Below are 18,540 nucleotides of genomic sequence, written 5' to 3'. Positions count from 1 at the left end.
TTAGGAACCAAAATGGATATGGGGCGTGAAGAAATAGGACATTTCCAGAATATCCCCAGGGCTTCTACTCTGGTTGATGCACCAGGGGGGGGGGGGGGGGGGAGAGTAGGGTTGGGACATGAGGGGAGGTAAATAAGGAGTCCCATTTGAGACAAGCTGAATGGCTAGTAAGGTAGAAGCTTATCATTCAACTGGGAGGGCAGAAATACAACAGAACACCCAGCATCTCTACAAGGGAAGTAGACAAATGGCATTATCATGTAGACCAGTGTTAGGCCAGAGAATGTTCTGTGATGACAGAAATGTTCTATCTCTGCTCTGCACTGTCCAATAAGGTAGCCAGTAGCTACACATGGCTATTAAGCACTTAACATGTAGCTAGTGCCACTAAGGAACTGAACTTACAGTTGTGTTGACTTTTAATCATTTATATTTTATTTATAATAAATAATATAGCTAGTAGCTACTATATTGTAAATCTGGACAACACAAGTGGCCCTCTAGCATTAAACACACCAAAGCTGCTTATCAAAGACTGCTGAGATTGGAAGGGACCTTAGAGTTTATCGGGTAGAATTCTCTCATTTCACAAATAAGGAAGCTGAGGTCCAAACAGGAGAAGACCCTTGCATGAAGTCATTACAGCAAGAGAGCAGAAAGGCAGACTACTGCCGTGGTCCTCTGCATCTGATCCAGTGTCCTTGCCACTTCACGGACTGCTTCTGTTCTGATGTAAAAATAGCTGCAGTTCTGACTCCAGCATGTGGAACTGAAGCAGCTGATGGGCGAAGCCGAGTAAAGATCACATACTCTCTCCGCTCCACTAGACATACCAAATTTCATTGGGTAAGTAACCCCATCAGATATTTTCATTGCAAATTACAGAACCCACTCCGATTAGTTTTAGTATGAAAGGGATTTATTAAAGAAGGATCAGCAATTTGCACAGTCTCTGAGAGAGGGTCTCAAAGCCAGGCTTGGAGGCTATGCGGTCAGGACAAATCACACTACCACTGCTGGAGTAGTGACGGGGACCCTACCGTGCCTGCCACTTGGCTCAGGGGAGAGGCTCCCAATCACCAGTGCTGGGTGAGAGGCCCCAAACCTGGACCTCTGCCTCTCAAAGCTGGAAGGCACTGCCGCCAGGCTCACCAGCATGCATTCCAGGTCCTACCTGCACGTACCTGTTCTCATCGGGAGTCTAAAATAGAGGGAAGGGGGAATCTGAGACCCTTCCCACACCGCAGGAAAGCAAATTTCTAGCTTCCATCTGGCATGGAAGCCCCATAGGGCAGAATGATCCCAGGAACTAGAAAAAGAATTCAAAAAAGAGGCAGCACCACCATCATTACTTAACAAATGTCCTGTCAAGTAAATAACCCATCTGCACTAGCTCAGACCGCATGGATCTCACAGCCTGTCTTGCTCAGCAGCATCCCTGACTCAGAGCTTTTTACACTTAAAATAATGTCTCTACATTGCAAATTTTGTCAATTAATTCACCAGTGGCTCTTCTTGATTTTTTTAAAAGATACATTTATTCCCTGGAACATCTGTATTGATAGAAGCTATGTATGGTAGGAAGTAAATTCTGCATTTCAACTCTCAAGAACATGAAGGGTTTCTTTTAGTTTTCTTTTTTTTAATCTGGGTTTTCTAATTAACAAACCTAATATAGCACAGCCATGAAGATGAAGAATTCTAAAAACTTCTTCCTCAAAAGTGGTGGCAGTAAGACAGAAGCAAAGTAAATCTGAGAAATCTTCTAAGAGCTGAAAATTACTGTAATGTGGAGCATAATCATCAAGGCCATTCCAACCCCCAGATTCTACAAAGAAAGGAAAGGACCACAAGCCACTCCAAGTGTTTCAGTCTGGAGAATAAATAAGAAAAGCCCTCTTTGACTGTGACCGTGATGGGTGAAGCCGGGGGGGGGGGGGGGCGCGTGGTTTTTGACAAGAAAGGGGAGAAAACACCAATGCCTTACGTGAGGCCTTTCAGGAGCAAACCAGATGGGACTCTGCTCCAGGCAGCCCCAGGGGGGAGCCAGCATTGTGGATGTAGGAGGCCTCCTGTCCTAACAGTGGCTGACATCCAAGAAGAGAGGCACTGGGAGAGGAGCGCTGAGGGCTGAGAACGGGCCTTCGGAGACCCTGCAGATAAAGTTCCAGGGAAGAGCGAGAGGCTGGGCTTGTAGGGAGCTCCCAAGACAAGATGGTTACTTCTCACCAGGGGAAGGCTGCAAACCTCCATTCTGAGCGAACCTCCTGGAGCCAACCCCACTCTCTCCAGCTGCCCATGCTTCTAGAGAGGGCCTACTGCCATGTTCCACCATGGTTTCATTGCCTCCAAGTTAACGCCCATGTGCACAACCATACCTTTTACAATATACCAAGCAAACATAAGCAGAGGGAAATAGAAGGGTAGTTTGGGGCTATTGTTCCTCAGCAGAGCAGCTCTCACAGCAGCTGGTTGTCAGAGAACCTTCCCTGGGGAGCAAGGACAGGCCTGGGTCACCGAGCTCCAGCTTGGGGTGGAGCAGCATGGCAATGGCTGAGGTTTAAGAATCCCAATTTCACTAACTTGCCAGCTCAGCCTGTCACAGTGAGTTTTGAAAAATATAAATCAAATCATGTTATTCCCCTACTTACAACCTTCCAGTGGGCTTTAAAAGGGAACCCAATCCTCTCCACAGTCTGGCAGTGGCCTCTGCCTCCAGACTTCTGTGGATTCCTTGCTCCACGACCCCGCAAGCCCCACAGCTTCCTTCCCTTCTATTCCTCACGGGCCTCCTCTTCATCTCAGGGCCTCGGCGCCTGCCCTGCTCCCTGCCTGGAACAGCCTAGCCCAGACCCTGCTCTGGCTCCCTCCTCCTCCTCACTCACATCTCTGCTCAGTGTCCCCAGGTGCCTCAGAGAAGCCTTCCCTATCTTTCCCGTGCAATCACAAATGGCTCTCAGCCTGTGCCCTCCCATCGCCTCATGGGAGTCACTGTGCCCATTGACTTGTTTGCTTGTGTATTCTGTCTCCACCCACTGCAATGCAAGCCAACTGATGGCAGGACATTGTCCACCTATCACTGCCTTTCCCCCAGCTCCTGGAAGACTACTAGGACCACTTACTGGTTACAGAAATGGATTACGTGAAAAGATAAGGAGATGGTTACCAATAAGTCCGTTACATTTTTAAGAGTTAAAGTTTATTCATTCAAACATTAAAAAAAAAATTAATGGTACCAGACGTTCAGGCAGCCCCCCTACCCTACACTCTGTGTCCTTGGGTTACTCAAGACTGGGAACACTGGGTTTCAGCTCTGTCATGAAGGAAATGAACTTAATCTGTTGCTTTCCTTTTTGTTTTAATGGAAAAAGCATTACATTTTTAAAAAATGAGATATAATTGACATATAACATGTTAAAAACAAGACAACAGACCCAAAATGGAGTTGCTAATGCTAAGCCCCACATCGAGACTTAATCAAACGGAGACTTAACTGCAGTTTCCACTCTCCCAGAAATGGAATCTGAAACCAATCAGGAATCACTACATCAGCACAGGTTAGGTAATGTGACCCACAGACCGCAGTCATTCCCTTTAGCAAAGTAAACAAAGTAACCCTGCAAAAACCAATCCAGTTTTTCGCCTAGTTTTTGCTTTGTTCCCACTCTCTCCTGGCTATGCAAGTCTTTCATTATATACAGCTCCTCAGGGCTCCTTTCTCTCTGGCTAGATTGCTTACTGCCCTGTTTTGGTTCCTTTTTGCTCAAATAAACTCTTCAAACTTTACACACGCCTCAGTGTATCTTTTAACAAACATCCTATTAAATTTCAGGTACACGGCATAAAAGGCCCAATATGTGTATGTTGCAAAGTGATCACCAGGGTAAGTCTAGTTAACAACCATCATCTCGTGTGGTTACGAATTTGTGTGTGTAATGAGAACTTTTAAGATCTACTTTCTTAGCAACTTTCAGATTTGCAATTCAGTATTATCAGCTGTAATCACCACACTATGCATTACATTCTCCGGGACTTACTGATTTCACAACAAGAAGTTTGGACCTCTCAAAGGGCCCTCTGTACATTAGACACTATGGGGTATTATTGGAAATGTATTCACGAACCAGACCCTGCTCTCAAAAAGCTCACTGTTGAGGAGGAATGTTTGAGATGCACAAGCTATAGGCTCCAAACTTCCCTGAGCATACGGGTCACCTGGAGCGAGTGGTAATGATACTGATTCCTGCCACCTTGCCCCATCTAAAATATTCTGGCAGAATCCCACGGTCTTGGAAGCTTGGGAGGTAGTGCTATCAAGGGAGAAAGAGGAAGGCTGCTTGGAGGAGGCAGCACTGAGATGGACTTGAGATGGGGCAGGATTTGGATGTGGAGGAGGGATGGGCGAATCAGGCATAGGAAACACATGAGCAAAGGAAAGAAGCCAGGAAATTTGGGAGGGACAGAAAGCTGCAGTTGGTTCCATTTGGCCACTGCGCAAAGGGAAATAATGGTGAGATGAGGTGGAAAGGCGGCCTGAAGACCAACTGTGGTGGCCCAGGACATGAGGGTATAGTCTGATTTTGACTGAAGGGAAGAGAAGTACCGACTGGTTCTGAGAAGGGAGTGACAGCATCAGGTAAGTAGGCAATTTACAGAAGAGCAACCAGTGGCTCAGAAAGGGTTAATGAGCTACCTAAAGTCACACTGGTGGAAGGAGAAAGGCCAGAACTCAAGCCTGCTACTCTGATTCCAGAGGTAAGGGGGTGGGAGGAGAAGGACAGAACTGGCCCTTACTGAGTCCTCAGTGTTTCCAGGCACAGAGCTAAGTGATTAGCATGTATTATCCCACCTCACCACACCTGTAGGAGGTAAGAAGCCTGAGTTTCAGACAAAAGTGCATATCCTTTCTCCAGAAACAGGAAGGAAAGGGTGAGGGGGAAGATGTGAAGGAGACAGACTCAACAGGATTGGGAAACTGAGCAAAGGAACGATGGCGGAAGCAGGGCAGCGCCATGGAAGAGGGGACAGTCTCGTGGAAGGGGGTGGGAAGCCCCCATGGAAGCAGGATAGCTTCTCTTCAGCACCCTGCCTGCATTTTCATTAACTGCCTCTGTCGGGCCTGCTTTGGACTCTGGCTTTCTTCACTTTTTATTTAAAACACTTTGTTACCGGAACACCACACAGATCATTAGCTGCTGGTTTTCATAAACCACAAGTGGAATGAAAGAAAGGTTTAAAAAGAATGCTGTGCTACTGCAGTCGCTTCAGAGAAGATGAGCTTGCAGCAGGCAGGGACAAAAGACACTTGGTGGCTCCCCCAGGTGCCACTTCTCCCTTCCAGTTGCCACAAAGAGAAAATCAGCAGGGCCTAATTAGGACTGCAAAGACGCAGAGTTTAGGCTCACCTCAGGTGGGAGCAGCTCTTAGTCAGCACATTTGCTTTCCTTGGACAAACGAAAGTTGACTTCCACGTTATATCTATAAAATTAAAACTCCAAAATCCTAGGGGCACCTGGGTGGCTCAGTCAGATCAATTCTCGATTTTGGCTCAGGTCATGATCCCAGGGACGTGTGATCAAGCCCAGCACCAGGATCTGCATGGAGCATGGAGCGTGCTTAAGATTCTCTCTCACTTCCTTTGCCCCTCTGCACACACACTCTCTCCCTCTCTCTTTCAAAGAAATAAAAATAGGGGCGCCTGGGTGGCTCAGTCGGTTGAGTGTCTGACTTCGGCTCAGGTCACGATCTCACAGTCTGTGAGTTCGAGCCCCGCGTCGGGCTCTGTGCCGACAGCTCGGAGCCTGGAGCCCGTTTCGGATTCTGTGTCTCCCTCTCTCTCTGACCCTCCCCTGTTCATGCTCTGTCTCTCTCGGTCTCAAAAAAATAAATAAAGGTTAAAAAAATTAAAAAAAATAAAATAAAAATACATAAAATAAAAAATAAATTTTTTTTAAGTTTATTTATTTTGAGAGAGAGAGAGAGAGAGAGAGAGAGAGAGAGAGAAAGCATGAGTCGGGGAGGGGCAGAGAGGGAGGGAGAGAATCCAAAGCAGGCTCCATGCTGCCAGCTGTGGAGCCCGATATGGGGCTCAAACCCATGAACCACGAGATCATGACTTGAGCCATAACCAAGAGTCAGAGGCTTAACTGACTGAGCCACCCAGGCACCCCTAAAAAATAAAAAAATTAATTTAAAAACATCTAAAATCCTATGTAACAAATCAGGTATTTTGCCTCTGAATTATCTTATGTGTGTGTTTAGAATATATACATAACAGTTTTATCTTTCTTTTATATTTATGTACAAAAATATCTACACACACATACAATAACTCAAAGACAAAACACCTGTATATATATGCATATATATGCATCTTGTGCGTGTGTGTATATATACACATATATACACATATATGTATACACATATACATATGTGTGTGTGTATACACACACACACACACACACACACACACACACATATATATATATCTTTAGATGTTTCACATATGCATTTTAGTGTTTCTAAACTCCTAGACTGAATACAGATGCTAATTATCTTCCTATTACCATCTGGTTCTTACTTCCAGGGCCAAATGCCTACCTTCCTCTCCTTAACCTCTGTTTCCAGAGCAGCTTAGAGCCTAAACGGGGATCAACTATCCTAAGGAAAGAGGGAGGCTTATCCCCAGCTCTCTTCCTTCTTCTCGGGAGGAGTCTGTAGCCCAAATTAATCCTTCATTTGACTGCTTGCCTTCTTAAAGGCAGACTCTTTTGAACATTTCACACATCACAGAATCCAAGACATATTTCAAATGATGGTGAGCAGACTTCTTTGTCAACACCATGAATGCTACAATTAACTACAGCAAATGTGGTGGTAGACTTTGTGGTGCTCAAAATAAAGGAGGTTAAAAAACTGCCCTGTGATTCATGAAGCTCAAAACACCAACATTTTTTAGCCCAAACAACCCTTCTATTCTGCGCTAGAGCTAGTTTTATGAATGGGTCGGGTATAGGGTGTCACCCAGGGAAAGCCAAAAGCAGCTTTGTGCCTTTCAGAATTCAGTGAGCCATTAATTCACACATTACTGCAATTCGCTGCCCTCTGGCAATTCAAAGACTCCAGACTGTGCTGGAATCTCAGGATCCCCCTCCAGAGGAACAAAAGGCACCACAAGAAGTGAACAGTTCTCCCATTCTACCTTCTCTCTCACCAGAGCAAAACGCTTCACAGGGGCATACACTGTTTCATACAAACATTAGCATCTCTGTAGGATTAAATCTACACTATATTGAGCAGCATTCTAAAAGCAGAATCTGTTTACTCACAGAAAGGAATTTCTCTTCTACTCTGGAGATCTCAAATAGCTTTAGGGCCACACCAGAGGCTCAGTGACGTTTTCTATTTGCCGAAGAAGTATCAGTGGCAGGAGCCCACACTGCGTTTCTGCTAGTCCTGACAGGACATCAAGACACTATCCATAGGACAAAAGTAGCGACTCTGATGTACTCACACATGATCTTTAGAATAAAAATGGAAAATAGTGGTAAAGAAAACTTATTTTGCTATTTACAAAAAAAAATTCTTATTTGAAATGAATTATATAGCTGAGTATAAATAATATAGAAAAGAAGATGAAAGTACAGGTAGTATTTTTTCTAATTTTTAAATGTATAAGAATAATGGCAATGCAAAAATTGTAAAAGGAAGACAGACAAATTTAATCTTTCAGACATCACAGAAGATGGATGGCTTCAGGTCTTCTTTTGAAAGTCAGGATGACATCCTGTATCACTTAAAACTATTCCCTAATGTGAGGAACTCAGAGAAGGGCAGGAGGGCAGGTACAAAGCAGTTACAGCGTGCATTTGTAAGAAGGGTGCAGCTGCCTACAACTCTGGGTAAAATGGAAAAATGCCTGGGGACGCCTGGGTGGCTCAGTCAGTTAAGTGTCTGACTCTTGATTTGGGCTCAGGTGGTGATCTCACGTTTCCTGAGATGGAGCCTGAGCCAGGCATCGAGCTCTGTGCTAATGTGGAGTCTGCTTAGGATTCTCCCTCTCCCCTCCCCCCCACCCCGCCCCACTCTCTGCCCTCCCCTGCTCACAACTCCCACCTCTCTCTCAAATCAATAAACTTAAAAAAAGAGAGAAAAATGCCTCAGTCAGCAAGAATCCAACCCAACATCACTAATCATTTTTACTTTCTTGCCAAAACTAAACTAAGCTAAACTTAAACACGCTACCCTGGTCTTTAAAATGAAACAGAGCTATTTTCTTCCATAATCTCTCTTCCCAGATTGGGCTTTTTTTTTTTTTTTTTTCCTTTTTCTTTTGTAGAGTTACATTAAGAATCCCAACCAAGAGCCTTCTTCTGGGGCTATTCTTAAGTGAGTTGTGATTACTGTTTCCTGAAAGTCTTTCCTTTGATTTCTGTGAGATTTGGAAGGACTGGGGTCACTCGATTTTCCCACAGTCGTCATAAAAAACCAATACCAAAAATGCTCACATTTCATTAAACGTGACAGCTCCTTCCTGCCCCACAGCTCAGTGAAATACCCCAACAGCTTAAAGGGAAGCATGCCCCTCCTTGCAGTTGCCTGGGCTGGGATTACAGAGAGGGCTCCTGGCTTTGTGGAAATTTATGTCATTCCAGAGAAGTCGACATTGCTTCCATCAACATAAAAGATGCAGCTGATTAATTTCAGGGAGGCTGCAGTTTCTCTTATGGCAAACACAAAGTGTTCAATACAGCCCGATGACCCAGAGTACATGTTAAGAGCTTGTTGTAGCCAATAAATGTAGTTAATTAAAAAAAAAATCGATGCCAATTTCTCCAACACCTCCTCTTTTACAAAGGGAATATATTTTCTTCTCGTAGCCAATACAGGGTGAGAAGGATTCAAGCAGCACTGCCTCACTCTTCCAACCCTACAGTTCTCTGCAGTGACTGAGTAACAGGAAAATGCCATTGCTCTGTGGGCCGCAAAGACACCACTCCCTGCCTTTGCTTCCCAGCTCCCAGGGCAATCACTCGCTGCTTCTCTCCACCCAACTGAAACCACTTTCTCTAAGTCTAAAGGACACTTAACACCTTCTGGTGACTAAATACAAGAGCCCCTCCAATTAAAAAGAAAAAAATCTCCACTCAAACCACCCTCTCCACCAGCTGCCTGGCCTTTCTTCCTTCTCCTTCACAGCTTAACTCCTTCTTTTTTTTTCTTTTGAGACACACACACACACAGAGGGAGCGTGAGCAGGGGAGGGGCAGAGGGAGACTGAGAGGGGGAGAGAGGAAAAGAGAGAGGGGGAGAGAGACAGAATCTCAAACAGACTCCACGCTCAGCACAGAGCCCAACATGGGGGCTGGATCCCATGACCCTGAGATCATGACCCAAGCAGAAGATGCTCAAATGACTAAGCCACCCAGGCACCCCCACTGCTTAACTCCTTGAGACAGTTGCTGCTGCCACTCCGTCACCCACCCCTCACACAGTGCCCCAACCCGCTTCAACCTGACTTCAAGGCCATCATGCCAGTGAAATAGTTCTCACTAAGGCGCCCATGAGAAACAGTGCTCAGTCCCCTTCAGTCTTAACCTCCCAAGCCAGGAGCAGAAAGGATGCATTTCTAAAGGGAGCTATAAATAAAGGGGTGATACCTCCACCCCATCCTGGGATTCCTAAGAGATGGAGAACTGGAGGCTCCCAGCAACTACCTCCCCCCAACATCTCTACCCTCCAGCTCCCAAACTGGGAGGAACATAAAGGAAGGAACTCAGAGTCTTCAAATTCTTGACTTGGTGCAGAGTGTATCATGGCCATGGGGGAAAGGGGTGGAATGAGGAGACTTCATCAGAGACTGGGCACTCCTGCAAGAAGGGGAGACCGACCCCCTCATTCCCCAAGTGGATACACAACAAACATGTTGATTTGCTCTGCCCTTACCAGAGCAAAGGAAAGGACAACTGCAGAGAGATGTCAGGGCAGAAAGAAGCCTTACCCCCTACTTCTGCTTGGTTCACAGAACACTAAGGTGACTAGTTAGAGCATCTCACCAGTACCACCCAAAAGGGCCAACCGCCAGGACAAAGGGACCCCAGCACCAGTTACATTAGAAACACTGAACTTCCCCCTTACCCTCCTCCCCACCCAACATAGGAAATGCGGTTGGGTCCCAGAAGAAGGAAAGGCAGGAGGGGCCCCAGAGGCAGACCACCCTTCCCCCCACCTCAAGGCCCCTCACACCATGAGCCTGGCAAGTGATAAGCTCAGGGAAAGCTTTAAATCAAATGCCTGTTTTTCTCATAGTGGTATTCCCAGACATATCCAAGTACGTGGCCCATGACAGGATTAATAATTCTTTGTTGAATAAATGCTGAACAGTTTCTTCTTAATCCTTGCCCTCCTTGTCCTTTCTGCCTCATTTTGTTCATTCACTCGAAGCACAAATGTTTGTTGAAGGTTGACTCTACAATCTAATCACAGAAAGGCGACTAAGACACGTTCCCTGCCCTCAAGAAAGTTAGTAGAGAAAATAAAGTACAAACTTGCATCCGCCACATGTCCGGCATGGTAGCAGGACAAAGTACCAAAGACACTAACTCAAAAATCCAAACCACTCCTGGAAGTGTACCCAGACTGCTTTTATCAGCGTACACATGGAATCCTCATGCCTGCCTTTTCGGTGAACTCTGGTCTTTCATCCCTCCTGCTGTAATGCATTTACCCTTTAATGCATCAAGGGTAGTAGTTAACACACTACCATCTATGTGTGATATCCTGGAGAATGCTAGGGAAATCTATATTCCTTGGGCCTAGGGTGGGCCAAAAAGATTTCAATGCACACCTTTGGATGAGGCCCTGGAGAAATGACGAGGTGTGGGTGGCCTTTCTTGGAACACCACTGTATGTGATGCAGCACGAAGGAAATGTTGTGGGTTTAGGATACAGGCGATGCCAATGATGCACGTTTCCCTTCAGACAGCATCTTACCCACACAAAGATGGCCCTGCATGGTGGCAAGCTGAACCACTGTAACACCTACCCAGAAAATCACATGGGATTTATAACTGTGTATTAGCAGACTCTTAGAATTAGCATTTACAGTCTCCTATTTGCAGAAAGCAAATCACTCTACGTAATTTCTAGTTCCCTTGTAATCACTAGCTTACAGTCCTTCGGAAACCATTATTGCTTCTCACGTGCCTTTCTGACAAGCGTTTTTTATGACCATTTTTCACCGTTATTAGAATAATACATGCCCTATACAAAAAATCTAGAAAATACAGCAAAGTTGACAGCAGAAAAATATGCAAATTTTTACCAGCCCTGTTAATATTCTGGTATATTTCCATTTAACCTCTGTTTGATTTAATAGCTATTTGGAATTAATATGCCCCATAAGCCACTCTGGTAAAAATCACCAATAAACTTAGGATATAAACTACCATCTGTAATCTCTTCCAATTATGAACAAGGTTGTATCTGCATGACTATAAAACAACCAGTAGATTCAACTTTAAAAGCTTAAATTCAATGGAGGGAAAATTGGTGAAGTGGGTTGTTTAAGGTATGAAGGCAAGCTGACTCTCTTCATTTCTCTGTCTTCCCAGCAGCCCAGCACTTGGAACAAGTTTGCCCATGCTTTTGGGAAACTACCACTTTAGCTATAAACCGCTTTACACAGAAGTTCCTCTGACTGTTTAAAAAAAGGATAATTTTGGGGCGCCTGGGTGGCGCAGTCGGTTAAGCGTCCGACTTCAGCCAGGTCACGATCTCGGGGTCCGTGAGTTCGAGCCCCGCGTCAGGCTCTGCCCCTCCCCTGTTCATGCTCTATCTCTCTCTATCCCAAAAATAAATAAACATTGAAAAAAAAATTAAAAAAAAAAAAAGGATAATTTTGCGTGCAATTCTTGGAGGCCCAAAACACCGTAATGTTAGCAGTGTGTGGGTTTTTTTTTTTTTTGACAAGTATACAATTGCCATTATTTAACAAGATATTTAAAAAGGATTGTATTTTCATCTCAGTCTTCCATAATAGACATGCTATGCAATGATATCTAGAATTAAAATGATGGGCTTACCTGATTAAGAAATCATGCAGTCCAACGTCAAAATACCTGTTCAAAGAAGACACAGACAAGTATATCAGTAAAAGAAATGCGCAGCAACAGCAGACTTGACCAAAAACATGTAAATTGCATTCAGAGCACGGTGAATAAATCAATCACTCTGTAACAGTGGTTCTCAAAGTATAGCCCCTGGAGTGGGGCCATTACAGCAGCATTACCTGGGAACTTGCTGGACATGCGAATTCTCAGGCCCTACCTCAGGCATACTGATTCAGACACTCTGGGGATGGGGCTCAGCAATTAGATTTGACAAGCCCTCCAGGCAATTCTGATGCAGAACCACTGTTCTATGATAGCAAAAGTGTCTCAGCAAGTCTACGCTTTTTCTCTAGAAAAAAAAAAAAAGCCACAGGGTAGATTTTGTCACTTTGCCAGTAGGTGAGTCCTTTTATCACACTAGTTGTGTTAGATGTTTACTTGCTCAAAAATAAATGAAATTATGTTTTACGAGTACAAAACCATTGGGGCCAAAGGTAAGAACAGGGGGTGGGGAAGCGTCAACCCTGTCCTTCCATGCTCCTCCCAGCCGCAGTCCCCAGAGCATTTTTTTTTTTTAATTTTTTGATGTGTGTTTATTTTTGAGAGACAGAGAAAGACGGAGTGTGAGGAGGGGAGAGGCAGAGAGAGAGGGATACCCAGAATCCTAAGCAGGCTCCAGGCTCTGAGCTGTCAGCACAGAACCCAACACGGGGATGGAATTCACAAGTTGCGAGGTCACGACCTGAGCCAAAGTCGGATGCTTAATGGATGGAGCCACCCAGGTGCCCCTGTCCCTGGAGCTTTTTACCAAAGAGCAGCCCTGTCCATAGCTGGGTCTGCCCTGGGAGGGAAGAGAGAAGACCAGCTCCATGCACTTGCTGGTGAGCCTGCCCTTGTGCCTGGGCCTCTCACCAGGCACCTCCCACCAGTAAGTCCTGGGCAGTGGTGGACCCTTTCACATACAACTTCCCCTGACACCCCCAAATGGGCTGAGTCCATATGAATGGCACTGCCTTGGTTTCTCTACCACATTTGTTCCCCCTACACCTCTAACCACTTAACCAGTGTCCTCTCACCTTTGGGTCTGGTTGTGAGTAAAAAGGCTCGGTGGCCGGAACCGTGATGCTGCTGTCCACCACACATAACCACTACTCCTAACACCTAGAAGGTGGTCACTGTGTCCCACCCAACAGACTGGCCTCCCAGGTTAGCAGAGTAAAGCCTGCCAGAGTAAAGCCTGAGTTACTTCTGTCCCTACAGACAATGAGCAAGAGAAACAGAAATCCCCCCTAGAGTGGGGTCCGACTGCCCAGGCCCTGACTGTCCCTAGGTTCCAGCTCCACCCCTGCCCCGTTTCTGGAACATTCCAGCATGCCTGGAACCTCACCTCACCTGACATCTAGTGGATGCTTACTGACATTAAAGTAGGATGCCTTTGGGTACCTTTAAATGGCAAGCTTCCTTTGTGTACTGAAGCCATCTGTTTACAGGTCAATGTACAGAGTAGGTAGAAGAGAGCAACAAAGTTCACTGGATCACTTACCTGAAGTCATTACACGATTCAAGGAAGATACATAAGTCTTCTGAAAAGAGGTCTAAAGGGAGATGTCCCTGCAGGATTAGCTGATTTGCTTCAGTTGATATTACACTGACCTGAGATGCTAAGTTCTGCCTACAATCATATTTAATGCAAATTAAAAAAAAAACAAAAAACTGAAATGATCCCTCCTCTCAACCCAAACCAAGGCCATGTTCCTCGGCCACATAAGTAAATATTCATATGACAGATAGCAATTTTAAGATCTCCAGGATCTGCAACGTGGGAGATACAAGTTTGTATAGATTAGAACAAAGATCTCAGCTTCCTTCACTCATCCAAAACCTATTCAGCCCTTTCAATTACATCAGCTACATAAAGCATCAGACTCTGTTGCAGGAATCATAGCATCAAATAGACAGAGGGGATCAGAAAGGACCACAATATGGTGGTGAGGTAGGTGAAGGAAGATTCTGAGGGAGTAATGAACCACCTAATAATATTCACAGAAATGACTATGAAGTATTTAGAAGGTGGCAACTACTGTATGGTGCCCACATACACAAGCCATTGCCGGTGAGGCCAGGGATTGGCATCTCCATTCATCAGTGCAGGGAACTAAAGCGGAGAGGCTAAATAACCTGCAGAGTTCACAGCTAGTAGAGGACAAATCTGGGAGTCAAACTGGGCCCTAAAAGCCATGAATTGCTTACTCTTCCCACTAAAAGCATAGGCTCTCACTGCCTCTCATTATTAATAATTGAAATTCTTCATTCTAAGAACCGGTCCCTTTCCACCTCCTCTGATTTCTGGTTTTCCCACCATGGTTGCCCGGCCCCAGGCAAGCCCACCTCCTGCCTCCCTGGGCACAGCTGCCCTACAAGTGCCATCTATCTCCCTGAGTCTTAGAATCAAGTCAGGTTCTGGGAAGTTATATACCTTCTCTAGGCTGCAGCTTCTCTGTGGGAAAATGGATAGCCCTTATTCATGGAGGGTTATGAGAATTAGGTGATAAGCAAAAATACAGTGCTTAGCACAGTGCTTGGTATACTGTGAGTACTCAATAAATAGTAATCTCCTTCCCTCCAATTTTTAAGAGAAGTTGTGGTTTATATATACAATGGAATACTACTTGGCAATGAGAAAGAATGAAATATGGCCCTCTGTAGCAACGTGGATGGAACTGAAGAGTGGTATGCTAAGTGAAATAAGTCATATAGAGAAAGACAGATACCATATGTTTTCACTATTATGTGGATCCTGAGAAACTTAACAGAAGACCATAGGGGAGGGGAAGGAAAAAAAAAAGTTACAGAGAGGGAAGGAGGCAAACCATGAAAGACTCTTAAAAACTGAAAATAAACTGAGGGTTGATGGGGGGTGGGAGGGGAAAGTGGGTGATGGGCATTGAGGAGGGTACCTGTTGGGATGAGCACTGGGTGTTGTATGGAAACCAATTTGACAATAAATTTCATATTAAAAAAATAAAAAAGAAGAAAGAAAGAGAGAGAGAGAGAAAGAGAAAGAGTTGTTTTAATGGAAGCCCAATAGTAGGAGAAGGAAGCCACATCGAAAGGACATAACAGATCTCATTATGCAGCCCAGAAAGACAGGTGAGGTGATCCAGGGCACAGAGAGGGCCTGAACAGTAGGTTAGAGGGTAGTACAGCTGGAGAGCTGAGGGACAGGGACAGAACTCAGGAAACAGGCAAGGGAGCAGGAAGACCAATTATTCTATGGAGGCCTCATAGGGAGCCTTGAAGTTGGATGTGAGAGCCGGTGGGGAGTGCAGGGGAGCGGGGTCTTGCCACCAGGCAGGGAAGGCATCATCCTATCCTGCCTGCCCTGGCCCTGACTGGCATCTCACTAAGAAGTGCCAGCACACACTGGTGCATGCCCAGCTTCACCTGCCACCACGGTATCCTCTAAAATCTAGGGCCTAAATGTACAGAAGTCAGTGATTGTGACACGTGGTGTTTCAGAACATTTCTTCTTGTGCATGTGTGGCTGGTCATGGATGGAATTTGGGGCTGGGACAAGTGGGTTTCTTTAAGCATCCTGTGATAGGCAGGCTTGGGAGGAGCTGACAGTCACTTGGAAACAAATGGAATGAGGAAGGTCAATGGGGATTGGCAACATAAAATGTACCAGGAAAAATGTAAGGGGAAGAAAACAGAATTTCCTCACAGGTATTCATGTCTTACTCTTTCGCTACATCAATTCATCTGTGTTGATATTCATTCATTCATTCATTCATTCATTCAACCAAGAGATATTTTGTCAGAGCCTTCTGTGTGCCTGGTGCTGCTCCAGCCCTGAGGACATGGGCGAGAGTAACACAACAAGGGCCCCACCACGCACGGCACCCACGTCTTAGGTGGAAGGGGTGAACAGTAAGTAAGCCCTCCATAAAGAAGAGAACACCAGAGGCAGAGAACTCACACAGGTGACAGGACAGAGGGGTGGACCACACAGCTGCTCAGGGAAGTCCTCTCTGGCCACGTGACATCCGGGTTGAGATCTGTATGGTCAGAAAGGGCGAGCAATGCCAAGACCGGAGGAAGAGTGTTCCAGGCAGCAGGACATGTGGGAAAAGCCCCAAGGTGGGAAGGAATGCGGCAGGATGGAGGAAAGGAAGAAGCCAGCATGACTGGGACAAGCTGAAGTGGGGGAGGGGGGCAGGGAACAGATCTGAAAAGGCTGTACCTAAGGGTTAGGGCTTCATTCCAACATCCATGGGAAGCACAGAGGGTCTTTACCAGGGGAATGTTATTTTTTTCATTTGTTTAAATTTCATTCATTTAGGGGTGTGCTTTGATTTATCTGTGTATGAAAAGAATACTCTGGGTGTCCTGAAGAGAAAGGATGGGGACAGAAGCAGGGCAGGGACCGCTGCAGTCTAGGTGACAGGTGACAGGGACTCACCCCAGATGCAAACACTGGAAACAGAGCGGAGACACGGGGATGGATTCAGACATGATTTTGTGGACGAGTACAAAAACTTGCTCTTTGAGGGAGGGAGGGAAGGAGGGACAGAGGGGAAAAAGTAATCTGCAAAACAACAGAGGGCCTCACAGCCCGCAGTTCCACACCAAGCAACTGGTGGCTCAGCCAGGCCGTGGCTGCCTCTGGAAGCTCCACAGGAATGCTTGGTGGCCCGCATCCAGACCAATGGAATGACAATGTTCTGTGACTGGTTTAATTTGGAGAATGGCTCCCCTGCTGGAAGAACTGTAAATTATGGCAATGGTTTGGGATCTTTTTAATGAATGTATTGTGGTAGAATACACACAACATAAAACTTCCATTTTAACCATTTCTTAAGTGTACAACTCAGTGGCATTAAGTACACTCACACTGTTGTGCAAACACCACCACCGCCCACATCCAGAACTTTTTCAACCTTCCACTCCTCTTTACCATGGTAAGGCTGATTTGGTTGGGGTCTTTCCAAAGGGTTCAGGGGTGGCCCCTCACATGGGGCTGTGTCTTTAATTTCAAAACACGAGCCAACCAATGAAGTCTAGAGATCTCTTCTCACTTAGTTTTCCTGTATAGATGTAAAAGATGCCTTCAGGAACTAGAATAATAAAGGAAATATGCTCTTCTTTTTTTACTTTAGAATTGTATGCCAGGCACTGGGCTAGGCCCTCAGTGTATTCCCTCTTCCAGTCCTCACCACCTGCCAAAATAGATCCTTATTTTATAAAGCCTCATGTCCTTATCCCCTATCACATAGCTGGTAAATGGCCAAGTCAGGATCAAGCTGAGTAACAAACGTCAAAGTCAGCACTTTTTCCCTTTCTGTGCTCAGCCGCTGACTCATTTAACAACTATTTACCATGTGCCGGGTAGTGAGAATTCAGTAATGCACAGCACAGAGCCCCTACCTCAAGGAAAGTTGAGCCTAGTAAAGAATGGCGGAGTCAACAAGAATTTCAATACAGTGTGATTGATAACAATGTTCTGGCCCCCCCCCCCCCACAATGGATTGCAAATTCCATGAGGGCAAGAACCAGAGCTGGCCACTGAGCAGATTCTCAATAAGTACCTGCTGAGTGAACCAACATGTGAATGATGTGCTGTAATAAGGCACCGATTCCTCCGTCTGCTTTGGCACTGAGCACAGGACATTGCAGATAGAGATGCTCAAAGTGGTTATTTAATACATCAATTATTATGCATAAATATATAAAATACATACCCACAGATGGAAATGAGGCTTCTCTTCTGAAACAAGATATCTATCAAAGTGTAGCACAATACATCTTATCACCTTCTAAGAAAATGATCTCTCATAGCTACCAGCCCACGGTAAGGCAGGATTTCCTTAAGAGACATGAGAAACAGTGACCTTGCACATATTACCCTTGATTCCTTCCAGAAATCAAAACTAGGAAGTCTTTTATGTGTGGATGTGATATGGAAGTTTTTGTTGTCTGAACGTCAACTGGTAGCAGCAGCGGGAGGCAGCTTTCAGCTTGCTGCATAAAAAGAAAGTTTCAAATAAGCTGCAATGTGCTAATACAGCTGTGAACTTCCCATCACAGGGTGAGCTCAAGCATGGGTTGTAAGGGTATTCAGAGGAGACTGAACCATCGCACAGAAAGCTGGGATGAATGGATGACCTTGAAGGGTCTGCCTAGCCTCAGGCTTCCCAGTCCCTGTTTAGTCACTTTCAGGAAGCATCTCCAAGTCGGAACACTCCCTTCCACAGCAGCAGCTCGTCTGATGAACATCAGCACGGTTGCAAACTGTGCCTGGGCTAATGCTCCCGCAGCAGCCCTGATGGCTTAATTATTACCATTTTGATTGCTGTCCTTGGTAGAGCCCCACAGGGCACTAGAATTAAGCTCACCGCGCCTGACACAGGAGTGCTGCAGGAGTGTTTAC

General features: G+C 45.5%; 1 protein-coding gene across 7 annotated transcripts in view; it reads right to left on the bottom strand.

Annotated features, from left to right (window-relative positions):
- HHAT (hedgehog acyltransferase) overlaps nt 1–18,540 on the bottom strand; it is a 321,149-nt gene that overhangs the window by 130,286 nt on the left and 172,323 nt on the right. For all 7 annotated transcript variants that reach the window (XM_040446368.1, XM_040446370.1, XM_040446366.1 and 4 more), the window contains one exon: nt 12,084–12,119. In XM_040446368.1, the coding sequence (XP_040302302.1) occupies nt 12,084–12,119 (36 nt within the window). The remainder of the gene's footprint in view (nt 1–12,083; nt 12,120–18,540) is intronic.

The sequence above is a fragment of the Herpailurus yagouaroundi genome, unplaced genomic scaffold, assembly GCF_014898765.1.
Source record: "Herpailurus yagouaroundi ecotype Mexico unplaced genomic scaffold, PumYag 195, whole genome shotgun sequence".
In the NCBI taxonomy this organism is placed as follows: domain Eukaryota; kingdom Metazoa; phylum Chordata; class Mammalia; order Carnivora; family Felidae; genus Herpailurus; species Herpailurus yagouaroundi.
This window is presented reverse-complemented; position numbering and strand designations above follow the sequence as displayed.